The following is a 26,938-nucleotide window of genomic DNA, read 5'->3' as shown; positions in this document are numbered from 1 at the left end:
TCTGCACTGTGGCCTTCCACCAGGGTCTGCAAAGTATATTATTTAGAAAGTAAATAAAGTTTGCATAATTGTGCTTCTTATACAAAATATGAACTGGTATACAACAATACAAAAAAGTTATTTCTAAGTAATCAAACGCTAGTGCTGTTGCTATTTCTCTGGATGCTCTTTATGTGTAGTAGTGTTCCATCACAGGAGTTAAATGCTGAGAAGGTAGCAATAACAAAAGGGAACGCTACAGGTCTGCATCATCACATCGTTTTAGTGATCACTCAGAGGTGACACAGAGCCCACGGTGCCATTTGGGAAAAGGCCCCTGTCTAAAATAAGTAGGAATCTTGATGTAGTATTGCCACAGTCCTGTAAGCCCCCCTCAGATGGTTCATAAAAAATCCCAGTAGCTGTGGGAATATAGGCCTATATAAAGAGTTAACATATGGCCTAACCTTTGAATGTTGACTGTGGAGGATCCAGGATGATCTTCAGCTGTAGAATAAGTTTCTACCCTCCATTTTGGACAGAGGTGCAGAAACTAACCAGTATTCATTTACCTGAAAAATATGCTGCCCTGGATTTTTATAGGTGTGTGATCATCTAAATAAGAAATATGCTAGTATGCAAGATATACACATAATCTCAACTGAGATATTTAAGGTATAAAAATAAATTCTGACAAATGGCTCCTCAAACAAGATGGGGGATCAAGTTTAGGTAAAAATCCAGGAGTAATATTAAAACCTTCAATGCTTGCCCAGGCCCTTGAATTGCCTTCCATTTTTATATGCATGTTACATATTTGCAGACCAAATGATTTGACTTAATTTAACTTAATAATATATTATATGAGAGATAAACTGTAAGGGACAGAGAAAGAGAAGGGGAGAGACACACACACACACACACACACACACACACACACACACACAGAGAGAGAGAGAGAGAGAGAGAGAGAAGAGGGGGTGGTAAAGGAAGAGCTACAGATCACGTGAACGCGCCAGCCAGGAAGTGTACCATGCGCGCACTCATTTCAGGTCTGGCTGGGCAGCGGTATATGTTGTTCCAAACAAAGTAACACTAGGACTCATGCCGCAGAGGTCGAATGACACCAAATTAACACTAGACTGAGCAGTTTTTCAATCGTTATCTTTTGTTTGAACTCGCAACATAGCTACTTTAAAGTTACAAGAAATGGGTCCTGGATAAATGAACGAATATTCCAGAAACACCGTGGACTACGGGGTTTCGAGCGCGGACAGGAGCGCAGCGGCCCGCGGCCGGGAAGGAGTTTAGCTGCTTCTGTGTCAAGAACGGAAACCACTTCTTGCCAAGCTGAAGCTCGTAAGTCGGCTGTTTCAACGTTAACATTAATTTGGCATTTTTATCACAGTCGGGCGTTGGCTGTCACGAGATGTCATGTTGTGTCGGTTGAGTAAAATAGGAAACGTTAGCCAACCTTTTCGTGTCAGCTAGTGTTAGCTTGATGAGGCTAATGACATTAGCTTCTCGGAGACTGGAGGAGCGTTTGATTGTCCGGCTTGTCCTGCGCTCTGCTGGAAGACACAAGACCAGAGATCGGGTACATTGATCGCATTAATAAATGAAAATATTAAATGTAATTTGACATCATGCAGTAAGATGATGGGTGTTTTTTCATACTTCTACAGCTAACACCTTTAAGATAAAGTACATGATTAAATCCCAGCGTGCCACCCTGCAATTGCATTGTCCCACACTCCACACGTTGAAATAACATTAAATGTTAATGACCAAAGATGATTTTTCCGTTCCAATAAACGGAGTTGACACTAATTCAATTTGGTGACATAAGATTAAGTAAACGTCAGAGACGGGCAAATATATATAGCTTAGATCGCCGAGCACATGACAGCCCCAAACACCTGTGCTTTAAATTAAACGAACCTCTGCAGTCGGCTCGCTAACTTACCAGTTACCAGGCTAACAACTGTGGGGACGGGAAGCCACATAGCTAAGCTTGCATGCTAGCTTATTGAACACCACCCATGTTTTTTTTAGTAAATGTGCAGTATTGCACGCCGAATAAAATGGCTGATTTAGCTGTTGTCCTTTGTTTGTCATTTAACTGTCCAAGCTAGCAAATTGCTAATGATAAGCCAAGACAACGAGGCAAGGATCACCGTCCGTCTAGTTCTACTAACGTTCTTTGCATCCATACGCTTCCTTGGTCAGGCATAATGTAAAGTTACTCTTTGTTGTCGTCATTTGAAACTCGCTCCAGATTAGTTTTGAGCAGTGGACCACTTTTCCTGTGTGTGTGTCTGTCTTACACAAACAGTAAAGGCAGATTGTCCTCATTACCTGAGTTGCTTAACTTTACACTCTGTGAGACCCTGCAGGTAGCACATACAGTACTGATGCTGAATAATCATGGAATTATCTGCTTCTCTTCTTGATTAATTAATGTCTTTCTACCTATCACCTCAGGTCCCCATCCCTTATCAGCTTTCCTGATTCCGTTCTGGGAGAGTACAGACCAGTATCATCGCCAAGATAGCCGGGCCAGGCAGGAAGAGACACAACTCAGATCCAGACCCCGGCAGCGGTAGTGATTCTGGCGACGGGCGGCCTGTTAGTGCCAAGTGCCTGAAGATGGCCAGCAGCGGTAGTGGTGTGGCTGGTAGTGAGACAGTGGGCCGTCGTAGTGGGGCTCCGCAGAGAGGAGGCAGCGGCAGGGAGAACAGCTCAGACCTGACCTCGAGTAGCAGTAAGAAGAAGCAGAAGGACAGGGCCAATCAGGAGAGCAGAGAGGCCAAGAGGGCAGCTGCGGCCGTAGATGGGGTTATTGCAGAGGTCAAGAAAGGTAAGAAGGACTAAAGGTGTTGTGCAACTAACAGAACATTTCCTATTGATTAATTTGCAGATTTTTTTTGTCAGGTTAAATTTCTCTTTTATAAATTAAAACTGGAAAAACACATTATAACCTCACTGCTGTTGAGATATTGTTGTATATTATAAACTAAATATACGTTATTCCAACATGGCAGTGCATTGTATTGTTGTTTACAGACCTGTTTGACAATTATAGCACATTTGCATTATCCAAGAGACTGAGTGTAATTTGTTGTGCAGTGGAAACGTAAAAAGTCTAAAATCTATTAAGACTTAGAAAGGAACCCATCACTATTCATATTGCCCTGTCGCATGAATGTAAACATAAAAAATTAGGTTTATGTTCACTGTTGTCACCAATATGTGATGCCTTCCTGAATTAATTATTTAATATTTAAAATCGTGTGATGCTTTTATCCATGTTAACTGTCTAACTGTCAGTAAAAAGATTAGTGTGAAAGCAGGAAAGTGTATTTTGTTGCCTATGTTGTTTGTTTGTTGTAATATGCACATTCTGCATCGTTTTTCCCCTGAACAATTGGCGAGGAAGAAAAACATGAAAGCTTGCAAACGTGGCTGCAAACAGGGCTGTGCATGGCTTTTAAAAATGATTTTGCAAATGTGGATTAGGAAAGAAAAGGATTTAATACTTTTGTTAGACCTCAAAGACACACACAGTTTGTTTTGTGAGAAATACTGACTGCAATATAGTATACTGTATATATTTTGTTTGTATGTATATGAGAGAAAGAAAGTGTGTGCGTGTATGTGCGCGCGCCGTTCTCTCTCTTGGGATTTATTATCACCACTGTTGTGCTCTTAGTTGGTTTTACCGAATAGCTCGAGGTTTTTATAGTTTTGGTCTGCCAGTAGAAAACATGCCACTCGTGACAGCATTTTGGCTTTTATGGAAATGTGGGGGAAAATTAAGAGACAAATCGCTTAATCATTCTGATTTTAAAAAAAAAAAAAAAAAAGGAATTAAAATAGTTGATAACTGCAGACCTATATTGAAAGTTAATAATGTGTGGAACAAATGCTGTGTCTATCATTTGGTATAATTGTCTGGCAAACACATTGGAGATCAGTTTTTCATTTATTATGGCTTCACAGCCATTAATACTTTTATGATATGGATTGTTTTACATGTTGATGCAGCGCATGGTAAGGATGTATTGTACATAATGCGTAGAAACATATAATACATGCACATTGTAAATACATATACTAATATAAATACAATACACAACATGTACTGCTGTTAGTTAGTTGCAATGCTGTCCTTTTACTGTTTATTTCTTCCCTTACTTACAGTTTATGCTGCTGCATAAAAGCTTTTGTGTGCAATCTGACCACCCTGTATGCACTGTACTGTGTACTGTGTCATTTAATGTGGGCTGTATGTCTCATCAAAAGAATTTTCTATATATACCTTATATATGTATGTGGATGTGGATTACAGCTTCCTTTTAAATGGTTTCATGCTTTTCAGTGCTTGAAGCAGAATGTGCTTTTGCGATCTGCCATTGAGAGGTGGATTTTTTTTTTTCAGTTTTAAATACAACCCCCCCCAACCCACAAGCATTTGACAATAAGAACATGTCAGTGTTTCTTGGATCCAACAAGTACTTGTAGTTGTGAAACCTGCTTTGTGTTTCTCAAGTTGCATGAAATGTCTCAGACAGCTAGAAATTATATAGGGCAAGTCTTTTTCTGTTGTTTTCAAATAGGAAACTGTTGGTTATCTTGTCTGACCACTGAAGTATTTACTTTTGCTTAAGTTATCTATCCTTGTGTTTATTGCTGAAACATGTTGTTACACAGTAGGCAGAAAGTCTGCTTGGTGAATCCTTTCAGTTTTCAAATGAAAATAAAAAATCAGCTTCACTTCCTCATCACCTTTTGAATCTGCACTGGAATCACTCCAGTATTGATAGCACTGTACATGACTAAACAGACAATCAAAACTGCAGTTGAGTTGCTTCATTTGATAGTTCTGCTTGACATTTCCTGGAGGGAGAAATGTTGGTACAAGGACTATCATGTTTTTAAGAGACCCCGATGATTCCCTACACCATCTTATACAAGTCTGAAGTCATTGAAGACACAAGTCATTAGTCACAATGCAAAAATGAATAGATATGCCAAGGAAGAAGAATATGAATGGAAGTTGTGTAATTAACATTTTGAGTGTTTGTCAATGGAAAAAAAAAATCTTTCCATGTCCTGTTTAAATTTGATAACATTACATCAGAGGCCAAAGTAGAGCTTTAATAATAGATCTTATGTTGATGACTACACATGGATACCTGATATTGGATCAGTGCATCCTTTTGCAAATAGTCCGTGGCTGGATATGGTGTTCGTCGCCTGTGTTGCCTCGCTGAATATCATCAGAAGGCATTTTGAACATTACCACAGACTCGACTGCGTTTTGCTCCTGCAGTGAACACAGATACATGAGAAGACAAGGCTGTGTTTTGATTGGTCAGTGCTACATATTGTAAGTGGATACACATTACTTTGCTGGCACTTTACGTTGTTTGGGTGTGTCTGCAGAATGCTTTATCATGCTGGTTCTGTTTTGCTGTGCCTATGGTTTAGGGTTGCATAAGTGTTACAGTGTTAATGTTGCTGGTTGTCTGCATCATGCTGAAGTGCTGTAACTCTAGCTGAGAGAGTGTCATTCCCTTATCTGGAAATCTTGGGTTCGTTAAGTTTCTGTAAACGGCCTGAAACTCTTTCTCAACGCCACCTTTTTTTAATACTTGTCAACAATCAACTTGTTAGTACATATTGCTACCAGCAGCAGGTTTAGCATTGCTCAGGCTTAATATAAAACAGTTTCCACTGGCAGGAATAGGAGCCAGACCAATAAACTGAAAGCACTGACAATTAGATTTTTCAACTGTGCAATTTCCTGTTGCTGTCTATCTTGGACATAATTCAAAAATCCAAAAGCAAATTTAGGGAATCTGTATCAAGAGAGTTTACATTAAAGAACTGGCTATTGGCCAATATATTGCTATCAGCTTTTTAAAACTTCTAAATATATTTCAGTATTGACTGTAAAAATCTAGAGACCATCGGACATTTGTGGTTTGAAAATACTTTTATGTAATTGTTCTCTACTGACTGTCTCTCCCCTCAGATATCTTACAATCATCTGTACTAAACTGTTCCAAACAGTGTGTCAGACAAAATCAGTCTGAGACAGAGAATGTTTTTTGTTAATGCAAAGCTATTCACACACACACACACACGTTATTGATTTACATTTTTGTTTTGTTTTTTGCCTTTTCTTTGCCAATAATAGACTTAGTGACATAAATTATGTGCAGTAGCCATGAGATCATCGTCGTGCATGTGTGCCAGTAATGTTCATATCATGAGTGTCGGTGCAATGTTTTTCCCAGCCATGAGGGTACACTGTTGTGTGGCTCCAGTGGAAATACACCAGCCAGGGGAGGGATTAGGTGTTGCTTGTGACCTTTCTGGAGTGATTAAGTTTGAGAGAAGAGTGAGAGAGTGAACAAGCTGTGGTGGGAAAGTTGAGACTCTCTAGTTGTTGTTGAAGATAACGTGGTCCATCCGTGACTCCTTTGCCGGCAAGGAATTTAGTTTTCATACTTCTGGGATGATATTTCATTTTTCAGTCACTGCTGCAGCTTGCAGGTCACAATGAAAAATGGTACATGCTTTGTTTGTTTTTTGTGTTGGGATATTTTTGTCAGTTTCCTCTCTTGCATCTACCTTGAAAAGCATGTGCACGACCTGGTGGCGTGGTTTCTAAAGTAAATTGATCTTTGCTTTCATGCATTTGTTTACTTGATATACAGTTTGTGTGGCACAGATAATTTTAGAAGTCCCATCTGTATCGCTCAGTTCACCGTACTGTCTGCTTCTGTCTGTGCCTGAATGCTGTGGACTGACCCACATGGCCATATGTGAGTGCATTGGTATGCCTAATGTGAATCTGTGAGCAGGTGCATTTCAGTGTGTCTATTCTAGTAGAGATACGGTATGTTCACCAGTGGTCTTACTTAAAAGCTGAATTGGCATTCTGCTGTTGTGCTTTTTCCTTTTTCTTTGTGTGTGTGTGTGTTTGGGAATTGACTTTTTCTCTTGTTTGATCTTTTAAAAAGTGGCAGTGCTGCTCAGACTCAGTAATATTTTACTAATTTTTGAATATATTCTAATAATTATTGTGTCATTTTTTCAAGTTCTTTTTGTCGTTTGACATAGAAGTGACTCATTTTCTTCATGTTTTTCAGATGTGTTTGTGGACTGGAAGCAGAATGTCAACGAAGTGACTGTCAGACTGCGCTGTGGGGAGGGGGTACAGAGGACAGAGGATATCAACACGACCTTCACTGATACACACTGCCATGTGTGCTTCCCAGGTAAGTCACAGTAATGCAAGTAACAAACTGAAGCTACTACAGTGGAACATCAATGGAAGGAAGTATGCAGAATATAGCAAAACCACAAAAGGAGAAGTTGTGCTTTTGAGTTTGGACCTTATTGAACTTCAGACCTGTTTCAAGAGTTTACATGTAAAACCACATGTTTTACCTGAAATATACACTGCTCAAAAAAATAAAGGGAACACTAAAATAACACATCCTAGATCTGAATGAATGAAATATTCTTATTAAATACTTTGTTCTTTACATAGTTGAATGTGCTGACAACAAAATCACGCAAAAATGATCAATGGAAATCAAATTTATTAACCCATGGAGGTCTGGATTTGGTGTCATGCTCAAAATTAAAGTGGAAATACACACTACAGGCTGATCCAACTTTGATGTAATGTGCTAATGTCCTTCAAGAATTTCCCTTCAGGGATAAATAAAGGAATTCTGATTCTGATTAAAACAAGTCAAAATGAGGTCAAAATGTAGTGTTTGTGTGTGGCCTCCACGTGCCTATATGACCTGCCTACAACGCCTGGGCATGCTCCTGATGAGGTGGGGGATTTCCTCCCAGACCTGGACTAAAGTATCCGCCAACTCCTGGACAGTCTGTGGTGCAATGTGGCGTTGGTGGATGGAGTGAGACATGATGTCCCAGATGTGATCAGTTCGATTCAGGTGTGGGGAACGGGTGGGCCAGTCCATAGCATCAATACCTTCATCTTGCAGGAACTGCTGTCACACTCCAGCCACATGAGGTCTAGCATCATGAAAGTGACATATTTTGTCATTGGACAATGAAATTTGTGCTCTGTATTTAACCCACCCAAGTGACGTGCACACACACAGCAAACCCGGGGCAGTGGGCGACCGCGTGCAGCGCCCGGGGAGCAGTTGGGGTTAGGTACCTTGCTCAAGGGTACCTCAGGCATGGACACCGGTACGGGGAATCGAACCAGCGATCCACCGGTTACGGGTCCGACACCCTAACCGCTGATCCACGACTGCCCCAAATCTTGCATCAGGAGGAAACCAGGGCCAACCACACCAGCATATGGTCTCACAGGGGGTTTGAGGATCTCATCTCGGTACCTAATGGCAGTTAGGCTACCTCTGGTGAGCACATTGAGGGCTGTGCGGCCACCTCCCCCCACACCATTACTCACCCACTACCAAACCGGCCAAGCTGGAGGATGTTGCAGGCAGCAGAACGTTCTCCATGGCGTCTCCAGACTCTGTCACGTGCTCAGTGTGAACCTGCTTTCATCTGTGAAGAGCACAGGGCACCAGTGGCGAATTTGCCAGTCTTGGTGTTCTCTGGCAAATGCCAAACGTCCTGCACGGTGTTGGGCTGTAAGCATGGAGTCTGTTTCTGACCATTTGAGCAGACACATGCACATTTGTGGCCTGCTGGAGGTCATTTTGCAGGGCTCTGGCAGTGCTCCTGCTGTACCTCCTTGCACAAAGGCGGAGGTAGTGGTCCTGCTGCTGGGTTGTTGCCCTCCTACGGCCTCCTCCACGTCTCCTGATGTACTGGCCTGTCTCCTGGTAGCGCCTCCATGCTCTGGACACTACGCTGAGAGACACAACAAACCTTCTTGCCACAGTTTGCATTGATGTGCCGTCCTGGATGAGCTGCACTACCTGAGCCACTTGTGTGAGTTGTAGACTCCATCTCATGCTACCACTAGAGTGAAAGCACCACCAGCATTCAAAAGTGACCAAAACATCAACCAGAAAGCATAGGAACTGAGAAGTGGTCTGTGGTCACCACCTGCAGAACCACTCCTTTATTGGGGGTGTCTTGCTAATTGCCTATAATGTCCACCTGTTGTCTATTCCATTTGCACAACAGCATGTGAAGTTGATTGTCAGTCAGTGTTGCTTCCTAAGTGAACAGTTTGATGTCACAGAAGTGTGATTGACTTGGAGTTACACTGTGTTGTTTAAGTGTTTCCTTTATTTTTTTGAGCAGTGTACTTCATTATACTTTATCTTCACTGCTATTGTACTATTTATGTGGATTGTATGAGTCCTGTTTTCATTTTTCAGATGGGCGGCAGTGGGACTGCCAGTTGCAGGAGGAAATTGAGGCCTCATGTAGCAGAGTCCAGTACAAAGAGAAGGGAGGTTTCCTGCACGTCATAATGCAAAAGAAGATTCCCTTTCACAACTGGCCTTCACTTAAGGTGAGTCACACAATACACCAAAGAGATTTTTTTCTGTTTGTCTTTATAAGAGTACATTTGTGTCTTGTTTTTGTCTGCACTCATGAAGGTGGTGTTTTTGCATGATATATAGTTTTTCAAGAAAATGTGTCGTAGTTGCAGAAGACAATAAAGTGGCGTTCGCACTGTAAACAAGGTTTCCAGCTCAGTCAGTTTTTCTATTGTATTCTGCTCCAGTCAAACAAGAAGGAGAAGGAGGCCGTGCCCACAGAGACCAAAAACGACAAGGAGCTAGAGATGAAGCCTGTTGCCTTGGATTCATCAGAGAAACCCAAACTGTCCTCCTCGCAGCCACAACTCCAGCCCCAGCCTCCCTCCTCACCTGCACATAGTGAGTCAAGACGCAGCGGCAGCAAAGCTGAGCGGGGCGTCAAGCGCTGCCTGAAAAACAAAGCAGCCACTACGGACTGTGCAGGGGTGAAAGAAGCTGGAGATGGCCCAGCAACCACCATGAAGCCTGTTACAGTCACGAGAGGCCAGCAACAGCCTCAGGAACCCAGTGCCAAGCGCACCATTGTACGGCCGCCGAAGACCACCAAGGAGGCCGCGTCCCCGGCTGACAGCGACACGCACTCTGTCAAATCTACAGTAGCTAGTGGTAAAGCTGCACACACACACCTGCCCGCTGGTCGGAGCCCGCAGACCCAACGTAGAGATGGAGACAACAGAGCAGAGAGACTAGGTAGTGGCCAGGAACAGAAACCAGGAGTTGGTTTCGCTGCTGCCAGCCATACCAGCAAAACTCGGGTGAGAAAAGTTGTCACATGTTGGTTGCTTATCTTAACAGTACTGCTTATAGGACTACTATTAATGTTAGTCTGTGAAACTGACATTAGCTGTAAGAGCTGAAGTGCAGAGCTTTCAACTGTATCATTAGAGATTGTCAGTCAGACGTTCAGTATTGTATTGCTGCTGACTGAGTGATTGTTTCCGTTATTGATAATCTTTGGAATTAAGAAATGTTCAGTTCACTATCTCAGGAATTTTATTTCATTTTTAAATGATCAGTGGTAAATATAGTAGTTAACAATATTGTTATATTGGCTGAGTGACTGGAGAGTATTGAATAATACTGAGCGACATTTGAGACTTCTCTCATTTTGTCTGATGCGGTTCTTTCATAAACTGTGTAAATATATCTTGTTTCTGTTTATATAGAACCACAACTAAACTAAAGAAGCAGATCAGTCCAATCATAATTGACTAATTTCCTCAAATTTTTCAGCAGTATGATTTATGAGATTACAGCCAATAACACCATCTGGCCTGCGTGGGCTCTGCCTTTTCAAGTTTCCCTTGAGCCTCGAACAGACTTGTACAGTATTCAGCTCATCAATATACTGGATACTTCTTTATCATATTAAACATATTTCCGGTGCAACTCTTAAAACTACACAGATAAGAATTTCAATCCATACAAAGTTATGTGCAGCCATGTGGAATGACATAGGAAAAATCTTGAAGACTGAATCTTGATTTGGTCTACATTGTAAGTGAATATCTGTATTGGAAATGTGTTCAATGAAAAAAAAGTTAACATGTTAAATCCTTACTTCCTCTACTGTCATTTTGATAAACATTATCACTAACAGCCCATATCCTATCTTATCACTGCCTCTGCTAAACGAACTCTGTACCTGTTGGTGGTAAATCTCTGCCACCAGTTTTTACACAGCACCTGGAGGTGTTTTCTCAGCCTTTAGTGTCAAAAAAGTGAACCGTGCTTTGGAAGAATTCACTGATTCTTGTATCTGTGTTTTACTATACGCGTCCTTTGTTTGAACTGGAAACAAGTTGTCGACTTTTCGCTTGATAACGGAGTGATTAAAGGGGGAAAGATGGTTGTAGAAATCCTGCCAAAGCCGAGGAATCCATTGCTCCTAGATATTCATTTGAGCCCTCAGTGCCAAGGCTTGAAGGAGTGAAAATTCCGCTCTGGAGGTTTTCGGATAAAATTTCTCTTTTCTTTCCCGATTCAGTTGGCAGAGAAGCGAAGCCAGTCGTCGGACATGTCTGGAGCTACAGCATATGGCAGCGACAGCCAACCAGCAGCTCCCGTCAGCACCAGCGACCGCCTCAAACCTGTTGTCTTCAACCGTGCAGAGGACTCTCCAGAAACATGTGGAGATAGAACTGACTCTAAGCCAGAGAAAAAACCTGTTGAGCAGGAATCAGAGCAGGATACTCTGATATGCCAGCAGCTTGGATCGAGAGAAGCAGGTTCAGTACCAGCTGTTGAGGTGGCTGCCAAACGAAGTCAGTCGCCCGGTCTGGCCTCGAGGCTGGGCAGCCTTGACGGAGAGGAAAAGCGGGACCAGTCGAAGGAGGAGCCTCCTCTAGAATTAAAGGAACAGGAAGGTTAGTTGAGAAGGTTTGGGGACAGTGAGATTGAATTATCATACAAATGCTAACTGCTTTCCACTGGATTTATGTTTATAGACTCTTTATAACCCATATGACAAAATCGACAAACTTACATAGGTTAAAAGTGGTAATAACTAAATCCTGCATAGAAACAGTCAGGTTTGTTGCTCTTCAGTTTGTCACCATTGATTTGTTCAGTGATTAAATGTGGGTTTGCTGATGGCTGTAATAACTTCCTGCAGCCCCGGAGCCGATGGTTAACCTGCAGTTTGTGAAGAATGACTCGTACGAGAAGGGCACGGACCTGATGGTGGTTAATGTTTACTTGAAGGGGATCTGCAGGGACACGGCTAGAGTCATCTTCAGGGAACAAGACTTCACCCTCATCTTCCAGACAAGGTGATGAATGTGAATATTCTGCAGATACAGAACGATTGTACCATTTCAGCTTGCTTTAGTAACTTTAAGAAACAACCAGCGAATGATCTTTCCTTATTGCCCTTTTACAGCGACAGTAACTTTCTGCGTCTTCATTCAGACTGTGGACCAAACACAGTCTTCAAGTGGCAAGTCAAACTCAGGTAACCAGTTGTGTGTTTTTCAAATTTAAAAATCTTGAAATGGCCACTTGGAGTGAACATAGCTTGAACATTTTCATGTTATTTTGTGAGCTAACTGCACAGGAACATTGTATTGATTTATTCCAGGAAACCAAACCAACATATTCATTTCACAACCTATGGACGACCTTGAGCCACAAATAAACAAAACTGTGCTGAAGCACTAGTGCTGCATCTGCTCAAACTCATAAATAGACTAGTTGGCTCCAGTCACTCTGATGGGCAAGAATCTGACCTGACACAGTTATAATGATAACAATATCTTTATTTATATAGCACCTTTCAAAACCAGGTTTCCAAAGTGCTGAACAATCAGTTAAAAACAAAAGCAACAAATAGTATTAAGAAAAGAAAGCAATAAACAAAATACAACTACACAATTGAACAAGGTTGAAGATGTAAGATAAAAGGTAAAACAACAAATGAAAGAAAATATAAATATGGGAATTGTACAATTTAAAACCATTAAGTTAAAAGGGACAATAAAAAGGCAATAAAAAGACTAGATCACTTAAAAGCCGGTCTGTAAAAGTGGGTTTTGAGAAGTGATTTGAAAGAACTCCGTGACCTTGTAAACCTTATCTCCTCGGGTAAGTCGTTCGACAACGCCGAGGGGCTCTGTGTTTTCGTTCAGTGTTTTCATTTTGCTCGTCTAAATACTTGACCCAAATGTGATTAGTGTAGTGGGTATAGAGGGAAGTATAGAGTCATTTGTCCCATGACATATTACTTGAGTAGTCAGTGTTTCCCTGAGGTTAACTGCTTTGGCTTGACAGCACATGGGAGTTTTGGACAGATTTAGACTTTAAAAAAAACCCCAAAAATCAGCCTCAGTCTTCAGTGGTTTAAACTCTAATAACAGATTGGTGGTGAGCTGTAGCCTCAAGTCAGTCCCTTTAGTTTAATCAGAACTGTCTACATGTCCTGTGTCTCAGGAACCTGATCCAGCCTGAGCAGTGCAGCTACTCGTTCACCCCGTCCAGACTGGACATCACCTTGAAGAAGAGGCACAGCCAGCGCTGGGGCGGTCTGGAGGCCCCTGCCACACAAGGTCTACATCTACACAGTGTTAACACTACATCTACACAGTGCTGACATGGTGTAGATTTTTGAGTAGCTTTTTGTATTTTGGTGTTGCGTTAGTGGTGAAATGATGAAACCCTGGCAACATGCTCAGCCCATCATAAAAGTTAGTTTTCCAACACGTGATCTTAGATTTAACGTTTTTCCTTCCACCATATTTTAAAACTGTATCTGTAAACAGTATACTTGAAGCTACTGTAACTAAATGATTGAAAGAACAGGGTTGATATCCATGTAGACTGACATGGTTATTTGTGTGTGTGTGTGTGTGCTTACTGTATATGTGTGAGGTAAATGTATGTGTGCATTGCAGTGGCTTTCAATGACAGGAATTTGAACTCTGTAACTTAGCCAGTAAGTAGATACGGGTGCCAGTCTGCTCTGCTGGCCTTATCGATCCTACATACGGCGTGACCCCCCACCCCTGAATAAGGCTTCGTGCTCTTGAGAGCCCAAATGTCATACAAGCTGCCCAGGAAATAAGACCCGTAAAATAAAGCGTTACCTGTGTTTCATGACAGCACAGCAAAATATAGCCGTTAAGTGATTGTTTATGTTGCAGAAACCGCTTCATTTGTCAGCACTGTTACTAACTAAATAATGAGTCTAAATTGCTGTAATGTTTTGATGTGATTCCATATTCTGAAAACATAGTTTCTCTAAAATGAATGTGCCCTAAAAAGGCTTTAAATTTCATTTGTGATACACCTGCTGTAGCTATTCATGCTCACTACTGTCCAGTCTCATGTTGACCCTTCATCTTCGAACCACAAGCGCCATTCTGCTCTGTTTAAGGTGCAGTGGGTGGTGCCAAAGTGGCCGTGCCCTCCAGCCCTGCCTGCATGGAGAAGAGCCAGCCGGGCAGCAGCCAACACAGCCTGCCAGCCAAGCAGGAGCCTCCGAGGGTCGGGGAGGAGAAACCCAACGCTCCTAAGGCCTCGTCTAGAGTGGAGGATAGCGGTCTGGATACTGTTACACCTCGCACCGTCTCAGAGCATGTTGCCATCTCCAAGACTGAGTCCACTGTTACCACGGTTTGTAGAAAGATAAATTATCATCTAAACTGAAGAAATGAGGCAAAAGACTGTTGTTTAGACACTGCTTGGTTTGGCAACATATTGTTATCAATTGTAGAATATAAAGGTGAGAACAGAAAAATTTAACTAGTTAAAAAAAATCTATATTGAAGAGATAAAGTAGTGAAGTTCAAAATTGTTATAAATAAAATAAGATAAAAATTGTATTGGGCTTATGCATTCTGTGTGTAAATCTTTCCTGTGTCAGCCTAAACCTACCTGCATGGTGCAGCCCATGACTCACGCGCCTCCTGCCAGCAATGAGCGCCATGAAGAGGAGGAGGAGAAGAAGGTGTGCCTTCCTGGTTTTACAGGATTGGTTAACCTTGGCAACACCTGCTTCATGAACAGCGTCATCCAGTCCCTGTCCAACACCAGAGAACTCAGGGATTACTTTCATGGTAAAGTTTAATGTTTGCCAAATGTATAATTTGTGATGCTGTGTCATACTACTGCCACAGACGTGTCACCTGATATGTTGCTAAGAAGGGTGTGTTTTATTGGTGCTTTGGTACATAGATAAACAGATAATGCTGTAATGCTAATTAGTGACAAAATTAACTCGGGTTATGCTGGCTGTCTTTGCTTGCTTACAAAGCAGAAGTGGTGCCAAGTGACCCACAGGGGCAAATTTAATGAGGACTCTGACATCAGCTTGTTTTATCTGAATAAGCCTTATTTATCTGCAGTGTCTGCAGTTCAAGCATTTAGAATATTAAAGTAATTGCTACAAAATCTAGGCCACCTGGTTCTTTGGACGTAATGTGCTTAGCCACTGGTTGGTAAACAATGAATGTTGCTGGCCTGGTTAACTAATTAAACTACTGACTTCTGGGGTTGATCTCCGGTTTTATTATCTTATTGCCTGCCTTATTATTATCTCATGCCTGTATTTTCTTTGCTGCTGCAGATCGAGCATTTGAGGCAGAAATCAACTGTAACAATCCTCTGGGAACAGGAGGCAGACTAGCCATTGGCTTTGCGGTGCTGCTCAGGGCACTGTGGAAAGGAACACATCATGCCTTCCAGCCCTCAAAACTCAAGGTACACAGGCAGCAGCACCCACACATTCACTCTCTTCCCCCAGGGGAAACTTGTTAATGCCAAACGTAGCAAGGGCAACATGATCAGTGTTTTTTTTATTTCCCTTTTGACTCATAGGCTATTGTGGCCAGTAAAGCCAGTCAGTTTACAGGTTACGCCCAGCACGATGCCCAGGAGTTCATGGCTTTCTTGCTGGATGGGCTTCACGAGGACTTGAACCGCATCCAGAATAAACCTTACACCGAGACAGTCGACTCTGACGGACGGCTGGATGAGGTGGGGTTTTTTTGTTTTTTGTTTTTTTTTTTTTTCATCTGTGACATATTGAGAGTTGGTCTGCTTTTGAACATACAGACATAAGATACCTTGCTGCTGTCATTGGTGGCTTGTTTTGATTATAATCAATTATACTTACACTTTGGGGGGATTTCTTAAAAAAAATCTGAATTACAATTGCTCCTACACTGCTCAAGCCTTGAGCTGAGAATATTGTTTGTCTGTTGTTGCAGGTGGTGGCGGAGGAGGCCTGGCAGAGGCACAAGATGAGGAATGACTCCTTTATAGTAGACCTCTTCCAAGGCCAGTTCAAATCCAAACTTGTGTGCCCCACATGCTCCAAGGTAACATACAACAACTTTCTACAAAATGCTTCACTGTCTTGTCTTGTTACAGTGATGACTAACCTACTTTTGCTTGTCCTTATTTCTTCAGGTGTCCATCACCTTTGACCCTTTCCTCTACCTCCCTGTGCCCTTACCCCAGAAACAAAAGGTGCTCTCAGTTTTCTACTTTGCTAAAGAACCTCATAAAAAGCCCATCAAGGTATGTCTCCGCTGAAAATGGTCAGTGAACAATGTCATGCAGATATGTGGCTTTGCTTTGTTTTGAGAAAATGTTAAAGGAAACCTTCCATGTGACCCACTCTCTTTGTCTCTCAGTTTTTGGTGAGTGTGAGCAAGGAGAACTCTAGCACTGCTGAAGTCCTCGAATCCATCTCAAGGAGTGTCAGGGTCAAACCGGAGAACCTCAGGCTGGCAGAGGTTCGATTCTTAAAATATTCCAGTTTCACACTTTGACAGAAATTAGTTAGAGATGATATGCAGAACGACATGTGAGGATAAAACTAGATGTTTTCCTTTCTTGCTCTCAGGTGGGGAAGAACCGCTTCCAGCGCATGCTCCTGCCATCCCATTCCCTGGACACGGTGTCCTCCTCTGACATGCTGTTCTGTTTTGAGGTGCTTTCCAAAGACATGGCCAAAGAGAGAGTGATATTGCTCAGAGTTCAGCAGGTAATAAAACCCATGATTGAATATTTCTGCAGCATTTTAAATCTGTCTTTGTTCACTGATACTGAGATGGCCTTTTTTGCCCTCTCTTTTGTCCTACAGAGGCTGCAGATCCCTAATATCCCTATCTCAAAGTGTGCTGCCTGCCTGAAGCCTCCAGTGTCTGACGAAGATAAGCTGAAGCGGTGCACTCGCTGCTATCGTGTGGGCTACTGCAATCAGTGAGTTCTACTTGACAATTACACATCCCGATATTGTTTGAAACAGATATGTTCATTTTCCTGTGGGATTAAATCAGTGAATGTTTCCATGAACCCGCTCAGAGTGTGTCAGAGGAACCACTGGCCCAATCACAAGGGTCTGTGTCGACCCAACACGGAGAACGTGGGCCTGCCCTTCCTGCTCAGCGTGCCGGAGTCTCGACTGTCCTACGCCCGCCTCACTCAGCTGCTAGAGGGTTACTCCAGGTACGCAGTCTAACATAGAGTCCTTTAGCGCTCTTCGTCATGTAAAATATGACATGGCCCACACATGTAATTGGCAGGTTAGCTTAGTAAGATATGTGCTCTGATATACTCTATATATCGACATGCATGCAGTTATGCCAGTTTCACATGTTCATTGGGTTGGCAAGGAGTTTTTTGAACCATTCATCCATGTCTGTGGAGCTACCTTCGCAGAAAGGTAGGATGTGGGATTTTATTTACTTACAAGGTCCAAAAAAATTGGGCTGCTGTGTGAAAATAGAATATAATGATTTGCAAATCTCATAAAAACCATATTTTATTCACAGTAAAACATTTATTCACAGAGAGCGAGACATTTTATTATCTCATGAAAAATTTTAGTTTGAAAGATGCGACATGGGCAACAAAAGGAGACTAAACAGGAGAGAGACCCTCTGGCTTTTTATCAGTACTTGCTTCAACAGCCTGCATCTCTGATGGTATGGGGGTGCCTTAGTGCCTATGACAGGTTGCACATCTGGAAAGGCACCATCAGTGCTGAAAGGTATACACAGGTTCTAGGGCAGCAGATTTCAGCAGGACAATGCTAAAATCAATGCATCAATGACAACAGCATGTCTTTGTAGCACAGTCCTTCTCAAATATTGGTGCGATGCCAGGGGGGGCGCATGTGACCCTGGGGAACATGCTTTTTTTGCCGTACTAGAATAAAGTGTAATTGCACATCCACTACACTAGTTGGCAGTGGCGCTCTCATTGTCAGAGTGTGCACAGGGAGTATTAGCTCTATGGTGTAGCGGGTTTTTTGCACCGAGCAGGCGATATGAAGTGCAGTAAACGAACCCTTAAGAGACAACATGAAGAAATTTTTTACAGGGATGAAAAGAAAGGCGGAGAGAGACGAAGATAATGAGACAAAAGTAACTCTTGCTGGGGGGGGCGTAACAGAAAATAATTGAGAAGCACTGTTGTAGCAGAAGAGGCCGGGTGCCTAACTGCCTGCCTGCAGTCCAGGGAACATATAATAAAGAAGACCCAGGACTGTTGAGCAGTTAGGATCCTATATCAGACAAAAATGGAACAACATTCCTCTCCCAAAACTCACAGCAAGTGGTCTCCTCAGTTCCCAGATGTTTATGGACTGTTGTTAAAAGAAGAGGGGATGCTACACTGTGGTCAGTGTAGCCTTGACCCAACTTTTGGAGATGTGCTGCTGCCATCAAATTCAAAATGAGCTAATATTTTTTGTGAAATAGTAAAACGTCTAACTCTCAACATTTGATATGTTTTCTACAGTCTACTGTGAATAAAATATGGGTTTATGAGATCTGCAGAGCATTTCCTTCTGTTTTTATTTACATTTTGCACAGTGTCCCTGTTCTTTACTGCATTATGCCTCTCAGTCTGTATTATTTTCTGGGTTTGACGGCTAATTCCATGTTTGTTCACTATGTGTGATATTATATAGCACAGACACCAACATTCACTGTCAGCTGTTACTGTCAACATTATTAGATAGATGATAAAGCATACTAGTGGGGATGATTATTGCTCATGAAGGTCAGGACAGTATCTTTTACAGGGTAAATGAAGGCATGCCGTCTGTATGGTCATTCATTCAGAAATGGTTTTATATCTGACTGCAGGCGCTTGAGGAACATTGTAGAGAACGTTGTAGATCTGTGCACCAAAAGTGTCGTGACAGTGAATTATCAGAGCTAGGACGCTTATCTCATGATTTTACCAAAGGCTTCGAATAAAGTTGAAATTAAATTAATCATTCTTAACTTTTATTTCTTTGCCACTCTTCAAGTCACATTAATTACAGAATTATTGTTATATCCTGCTGAGAAATTCAAAAAAAACCCTAAATAATTCTGGGCCATATACCCATGTGTAAACGTGGTTCTGCTTATCCAGCCATCACCATGATGCCTGGTGCTTGTTAATAGACAGATGACAAACTTTTAGAGCAACACTTCATTATTTTCGCTAGTAGTTCCATTGATCGTCTGTCTGAATAAGTCTGCATTGTTCCACGTCAATTCAAGATCAGAACCACCCCATAAAATCTGTTTATGCTACCTCCTTAATGTCTGTCTTTGCGCAGGTTTTCTGTCAACGTGTTCCAGCCTCCTTTCCAGTCAGGCAGGACATCTCCCGAAACGTCACAATGCCGGGGTGACCTCCCCCCAGTGCCAGCAGGCTCTCCTGAGGGACTTGGTTCCAGGGATGAGGCCATGGGTGGCAGCAGTACTGTAGGAGCAGCTGATCCGGAGCTGGAGAGCCAATCTCTGCTGCCTGAATCCCAGGCAGAGTGTGCTCAGGCCGCAGCCCTCCACTTTGGGGAGTCTGATTCCCTTTCCTCCCAGACTTCGCTCCCCACCACGCGGACCACAGACTCGGGATTCTCTGAGCCAATCTCCTCCACCTCCTGCTGCTCCCTGGACCCTCATGCTGAAAAAGAGACATCCTGTGAGAAGGCGGTGCGTCCAGAAGGTAATAACATAGTTCTTAATGGACAGATGCTTTCAGTACTTCTGTGACTGTTGTTGTTTTTTTCTTAACAGCCCTTCATTTCTCATTCCTGTCACTTTTTTGCAGCGGCAGTAACAGGCTATCAGCATCCAAGTGAGTCAGCATCTGGTCATGCCAGTCAGTTCTACATAGCTGTGCGGGACTCTAACAACAAGGAGCAGAGGCTGGATGAGAAAGGTATCAGCAGACCTGCCTCAGGCATTGATATTTAGTTGGATTCCCTTTCATAATTTCCTATTTCTTTTTACTTACTTAAGTTGTAGTTGTAGCTTTCTACAACAAGTTGTTTTTCTCCACTTGCCCCCCCAATTCCCCTGCAGAGGACGCGTTGGCCGACCTTCCTGAGGACGCGACCCTGGAGCTGGTATGGAAAAACAACGAGCGTCTGAAGGAGTACGTCCTGGTGAGCTCCAAGGAGCTGGAGTATGAGGAGGACCCCGGCTCCCTGAGTGAGACGGCCAGAGCCGGACACTTCACCCTGGAACAGTGCCTGAACCTCTTCACTAAGCCAGAGGTGCTGGCTCCAGAGGAGGCATGGTAGGGATCTTCATTTCATGATGGGATCATTGAAATGATTGCAGCATTGTCTCTATCCTCTCTGTCGTTCTAGTCTCCTTTTCATCTCCTACCGCAGACCTGGGCAAACTGTTCCACAAAGGGCCGGTGTGGCTGCAGGTTTTCTTTCCAACCAAGCAGCAGCACACCAGACTTGACTCATTTAATCAACTGATCTCAGTCTTCAGACAGTTGATTGGTCAAACTGTGTGCTCTTGGTTGGTTGGAGCAAAAACCCGCAGCCACACCGGCCCTTTGTGCCCAGGTCTGTCCTACCGTCTTAAGGTGGCATCCCCCCCTTTTTTTTTTTTTATTTTTAGAATTTTTAGAATTCAAGCTCTAGATTTCAGTGGTCTCCTAAAATTATGACTTGGCTGCTCTCTAAACAATGATACAAAATGTTTTCTAAAAGTCAGTGTGACGTTTTGCATTACGTCAGGTGCTTGCAGTACACCTGCTTACTAGTGTAATTGTGCACGCTATTTGAAATTTTGAAACTGAACACGACTAACGTCTTTCAGCACGATGTGTTTATGGTCCTTGTTTTTAACTGGGGAACAGCGATTGTAGAACAGTGTTTGTCTGTTTTTAAGGTACTGTCCAAAGTGCCAGCAGCACCGAGAGGCCTCCAAGCAGCTCCTGCTGTGGCGTCTGCCCAACGTATTGATCATCCAGCTCAAACGCTTCTCCTTCAGGAGTTTCATCTGGAGAGATAAAATCAACGACATGGTTGACTTCCCCGTCAGGTACACGCACAGTAAAAAGTTAGATTTCCACCACATATCCATCCAAAGCTTGTTGCGTGTTGTGCTTTAAGTGCTGCGTTCGCCCATTTCCAAAGCAAACGCTCTAATTAATCTTGTTCCCTAGGAATCTGGATCTGAGTAAGTTCTGTATTGGTCAGAAGGATGAGATGCAACAACCCCCCATCTATGACCTGTATGCAGTCATCAACCACTATGGAGGAATGATAGGAGGCCACTACACGGCCTACGCTCGCCTGCCAAGTGACAAGAACAGCCAGCGCAGTGATGTTGGTGAGTGTGTGTGCAGTGCACGAGATCTTTATGTAACAATGTTAAATCCTTCCTTTATTCTCTTCTTCTTTTCTACCACTCTGTTGAAACGTCCGTCCCCTTACTCCTCCTTTACCCGTCCTCCCTGTCCTTCAGGCTGGCGTCTGTTTGATGACAGCACCGTAACAATGGTGGAGGAGAGCCAGGTGGTGACACGCTATGCCTACGTCCTGTTCTACAGACGACGAAACTCCCCCGTTGAGAGGCCGCCACGCTTCCTCAGGCCTGTCGAAGCCGAGTCCGCCGCCGCTGCAGGAGCCACTGCCAGCCAGGTGAGGGAGCCACAACAATAAGATATTAAGTATCCACAGAAGGGCTTTAACACTGGAATGTAACAGCCAATGTTCTAATATCCTTTGGCTGACTCACATGCTTTTTTAATATTTTGGCGAGACCGCTGATATTCAGTACTTTCCTACACGTGGTATTTCTGTTGTAGGGAATCCAGATCCAGAATGCAGATAAGTCCAGTTACAATGAGGGTGTCCCATGTATTTACTCTGATACTACCGAATCAGACTTTGGCTGTTATGTTGAGAAATCGTCCCAGATATGTCAGCAGGCTTTGTGAGTCATAATGTGTCAGCTACTGATCAGGAATTATCAGTACTTGGCTGGTCTTATGAGAGAAGTGTCTCTGAGTACCAATGCTTCTTCTCAATTAGTCTTGACAGGAGCACTGCTTAATAACTCCAGCTCAGTGGGTTCATAATGGAAAGATCAATCACAGGACGGTCTGTTGAGCTCAGCTGTCAGGCGGCATTAGCATCTCGTGACATTTCATTTTTTGGGGGATTAAGTGAAGTGCATTGCTTTAACTTGGATAGAATGTAAGCGTTTTTGTGATGCTGGTGAGAGAGAAAGAGGGGATCGCACAGTGTGGTGTTTCACTCCTCTTCCTCTAGGAAGGTACACTTTTATTCCTTTATCCATATGTGATCTTCCTCTCTCTGCAGAAATTACGCAAAGGCTGTGTTCCCTCTGCACAGTGAGTTTTAGCACGGGGGTTGTCAGGTGTAACCCGATCATGAAACCATGTGATATTATGGGACCAAAACCATACATATCCAAAGACAAACTTTTCATTTTTTGTCATTATTTTTAAAGAGTTTTAACTTTCATATGGGTTTTGCAGTGAATGTGTTTAAGACAATAGTGGAATCAAACCGCGACTTTGTGTTCTGATGTACCGTGTTAGTAAGAGCTGACGACAGAATGGGGAAAAAGTACAGTGTGGTTACTGTGTGGTTTGGCAGGAAAGGGCTCCAGGAAACAAATTAAAATGTTGTGCTTTTGATTTACTCAACTGTGTGTGTACTTTTAAATCATGTGAATTTCCTCCTCATGTAACCATCTGATTTTCTGAGAAAAAAAACAAACAAACAAAAAAACAAAAACCTAAACTACCAACAGAGTAGGCATGTCATTAGCTCTTTCACTGTAATCACCATGGCTCATCTGACACTGCGGGGTAGACCCGCTAAATGTGTCCAATTGTGATCATAGTATTTGTTAGACCACGCCTTTTCCCAGAAGCTGACACCGGTTTCCGCCAATCGCAGGCCTCTCTAATATGGCGGGAACTGGAGGAAGAGGAGGAGGAGGGGCTCGACGAAGGGCCCCCCGGACTGTTCCGATCTGCGCTGCGGAGGGGGCAAACGCAGAGGAACAGAGATGAGGAAGACGAAGACAGAACCGAAGGGTTAATGCGACAGCACGGCAGGGGGAGGAGGATGTCGGACTATCCCGATGACGACTGCGGCCGTTATTTTGTCCTGGGCACCCTGGCAGCCGTGTTTGCTCTGATTGTCAACTTGGTCTACCCTCTTCTCTACAAGCTGGACCTCAGCAGCGGCTAGTTTGGCAATTGCTTTGGCTGCGACACTCAGAAATATGAAAATATGTCCAAAGGAGGACAGCTTAAATAGGAAATTTTTTAAGGAAAGAGGCATTGAGTAAGAGCTGAGTATGTCATCAGTCTCCATCTATTAGAATGGTTCTCCGTCCTATCCAACTCCCAAAGCTTATGTGTAACTTTACATGGCTCAACCCTTTAAAATACTTGGGCACACCGTCACACATTGACAAGACTCTGGGGCTCTAGAGGTAAAAGAAAAATATCCTAAGAAAAGCTTTGTTTAAAGCTCCAAGCAAGCGATACTAGCAGCACACAGCACCGCCATATTGAGTTTAAACTATTCACTACATTGCCCACATGAGCTGTATTGACTTTTTTTTTTCTTTAGTCTCACGTTTTTGAAAATGGTTCTGAGCTCTGACAGCCTTAATCACCGTCACTGCTGTTTCATCCTGGCGTTAATGTATAGCTGAGCATAGCTGGGAAGCAAAAGAAAGGAAAAAATAACTCACAAGGACCAGGAACATCGTAAGAGGTTTTAAAAGCTCTGTGAAAAGCTGGTGAGCATCTACATCAAAGGGACTGTATTTGTTGTAAGGTGAGAGTTTTGATAAAAAGAATGTCGTAGTCAGCTTTTGTTGCACTACACTCTTAGGAGAATAAGCTTGCAAGTTGCTGCGAACAGATGAATGGAACATTTGTGACCACCTGTTACCTTCTTTTAATGTCTAATTGACTTTTGCAGTTTGTGTCCAGCCACCCTTGTTTTGTTTTTATTTAAATGGCCTCTTTTAACCTTTTTTTTAGTTTTGTCATTTTTACTTTTCCATAATATTTGTGTTTTTGGTTTTTATTGAAATGCCTGTTAAAGTCAGTTGCTTTCACTGTAACATTTTAAAGCCATAGCCAGGTGACGGTTTAAAATTCTCAGGATGAAGTGTAGTGTAAGTAAGATAAGAAATGAAATGACCATGCAGTCTTACCACAGTCAAGCTCAGCTATGAGTTTGCCATAATGAAGAAACTGCTGTCCACCTCTGAATGTAACGTGTTTCAACATGTTGGACTGTTTTGGGTAGAATGCTCTAGAGTAAATGAGTATGGACAGGTTTGTTCCCCCCTTAATTTAACTCTATTCAAAGTCTTTTAACACTTTGTGAGACTGTCGACAGATTGTTTCTCTACTGCTGCTGTGATTGTGAGTGTGTACACGGGACTCAGGGAAATCCCAGAGCTCTTCACTTACTGAGGCAGTGTACAGTGACCCGCTGTGTGTTTGCCTTATGCACCGTCAAACTGTGTATACTTGACCCAGATATATGCAACACAGAAGTCCATCTAGTTTTGAAATCCTCTGTAAGGTACAGCTAGTGCTTAACATACACCAATGTGGGAAGAGAGGGTGTTGGGTGTCGATTCAAATGAACCTGACTGAAGGATGTAACTGTGTGTGTGTGTTAACTGAAAAGAATGACCTTGTATTTTGTAATGAAATGATCTAAATAATGGGAATATACTTTGAATCACTGAGTTGTTAAAATTTTACAAGTACTGTATTTTAAAGGAAATCATACCATTTTAATTTACCTGCAATAATGTATTGTTATATCCTCATGTAATGCTGCTTTCTAATATAAAAAATGTTATACTCCTTTATGGAAATAAAGTCTCCATCTGTTTATTGTCTTTATGTTATTTATAAGTCCTGTTCCAGCTATAACATTTCCTCCAAACAGCTGAAATCTCCCAGAATCCTAAACAAGCCTGATTTATTGTTAACACTGGTTTATTTTACAGGCCTCTAGCCAGTCACTATTTGGGACCGACCTGGATCCTGAAGGACCACCTACGCTGACCCCAGAGGTTCCCTCTGACCTCTTCGCCCACTCTGGGGAATGCGCAGCGCCGTCTTTCAGCAACATGGAGGAGGTGGACTAGTCGCGGTGAAGGAAATGCAGATGATCCAGGGAAGTGGAAGCTGCTCCTCAGCTAAAGACACATCAGTGCTCATCACCCTACACAGGCATCTGAATCTGATCTGGTGTCAGAGTATCGCTGCATTGCCACAACAGCTAGAGGTGGTCTGCGCTCGCTTGTGAAAGACCTCCAGATGCACATGTAGATGGGTGCTCAGTACTAACTAGACACACGTCATTGATATACTCACATTAATATACTTAGCCATTAATAAACCCCTGACAAACTATATGTTTTTACATTCATTCATTCAGTGCATATAGTCTCACACACGCCAACACAGAAACTAACACACTTGTATGATCTCGTGGGCTCCTGTTGGCAACTGGTCATGAGCTGCTGCAATAGGAGGTCAGAGTTGAGTGGATTGCCTGCTGGGCCTTCACGCACACCATCGCACCTTGTGGTCTGGTTTCAAGCTAAAGACCTCACTGCAAACCTTGACCTGACCTGTTCATCCCTGGCTAAAGCCATGGTCTGTTATTGGCCTGAATTTACAAAGTTTGAGTGAAGGTTATTGTAATGTGTGTAAATCCTTTATTATTTTCTTGTTCTTTGAGGTTTTACCTGCTTTTGATTTGTTTGTGCCAGGCTGTTCTGTGAGTTGGAAAGATGGTAACTGAAAAGAAAAAAAAACATGAGAAGGGTGCTGATGTGCTACTTTTAAAAAAGACAACAGAAGGCACACGCTTTTTCTGTGTTTTGTTGCTTTATAACTTGATTTTGGCCTCTGTTATTGTAGCGTATTCTGTTTTTTTTTTCCTTTTTTTGTACTTGTTTAGTTATTCGATCCTGTGGATGCAATTGTCAGAGGCTTCAGTATAAACTGAAATGTGCATGACTGCATGTTCATACAGGCTGTAACCCCCTGCCCCTCATATCTTTGCTATCATTATTTCATTTTTGCGTGAGTTGTCTAGTCTCACCCCTCCCTCCTTTGTAATGGACTGCATATATTAAAGGTGAGGATCATTAAGAATACTGCTGTGGATACATATAAATGGTTAATATAAATAAAAACACTTTTGGGAACTACTAGCATTAGTGGTTTTTTCTTAGTTATATTAGACAAGCTGTTGTAGATTACATCTGCCACACTGTCATGACTTACTGAGACACTTGAATAGAACAGAGTCACAAGTAACACCACTGATTTTCCACTATGACAAATATGTTCTGTGAAAAACTTTTCAGAACATTCAAATTCAAAATCCGTCTGCATTCAGACATGGCTAACAAACCATTTCTAGATATGTTCTGGGTAAAATTAAGTAGACGAACTGCAATTTTAAGCATTATAGTAATATGTACATTAATTGGCCATTTAGTATCCAATAATGTGCCTGCATATTACAACACAAACAGGCCATTCTGCGTATTGACTACTTCTACTAGCTAATTTTTATATAATTTTACTTGTAGCTATATTTCCACACTGTGGTGTTGCTGCTTTTACTGTGAACGTTTTGCATCCACTCA

The 26,938-nt window shown here is 42.5% G+C and overlaps 1 protein-coding gene across 4 annotated transcripts; it reads left to right on the top strand.

Annotated features, from left to right (window-relative positions):
- The first annotated feature begins 994 nt into the window (after positions 1 to 994).
- On the top strand, positions 995 to 26,497 carry usp19 (ubiquitin specific peptidase 19). 4 transcript variants are annotated; one of them, XM_046395787.1, is made up of 26 exons: positions 995 to 1,338; positions 2,464 to 2,839; positions 7,143 to 7,271; positions 9,339 to 9,475; positions 9,692 to 10,261; positions 11,494 to 11,872; positions 12,121 to 12,277; positions 12,388 to 12,459; positions 13,434 to 13,549; positions 14,383 to 14,615; positions 14,866 to 15,058; positions 15,568 to 15,701; positions 15,819 to 15,977; positions 16,211 to 16,321; positions 16,413 to 16,523; positions 16,640 to 16,741; positions 16,852 to 16,992; positions 17,092 to 17,210; positions 17,313 to 17,456; positions 19,567 to 19,955; positions 20,061 to 20,171; positions 20,315 to 20,531; positions 21,143 to 21,295; positions 21,420 to 21,586; positions 21,722 to 21,897; positions 23,188 to 25,163. In XM_046395787.1, exons 2-26 carry the CDS (start codon positions 2,629 to 2,631, stop codon positions 23,482 to 23,484), a joined length of 4,728 nt encoding a protein of 1,575 aa, XP_046251743.1. In that variant the 5' UTR covers positions 995 to 1,338; positions 2,464 to 2,628; the 3' UTR covers positions 23,485 to 25,163. The 4 variants fall into 4 exon arrangements, with proteins under 4 accessions (XP_046251743.1, XP_046251742.1, XP_046251746.1 ...); XM_046395786.1 differs by having other exon boundaries at positions 14,377 to 14,615; XM_046395790.1 differs by lacking the exon at positions 23,188 to 25,163 and adding an exon at positions 25,280 to 26,497 and having other exon boundaries at positions 996 to 1,338.
- The last annotated feature ends 441 nt before the right edge of the window (positions 26,498 to 26,938 follow it).

Source organism: Scatophagus argus, chromosome 8 (genome assembly GCF_020382885.2).
Source record: "Scatophagus argus isolate fScaArg1 chromosome 8, fScaArg1.pri, whole genome shotgun sequence".
In the NCBI taxonomy this organism is placed as follows: Eukaryota; Metazoa; Chordata; class Actinopteri; family Scatophagidae; genus Scatophagus; species Scatophagus argus.
Note: the sequence above shows the minus strand (reverse complement) of the source record. Positions and strands in the feature narration are given on the sequence as shown.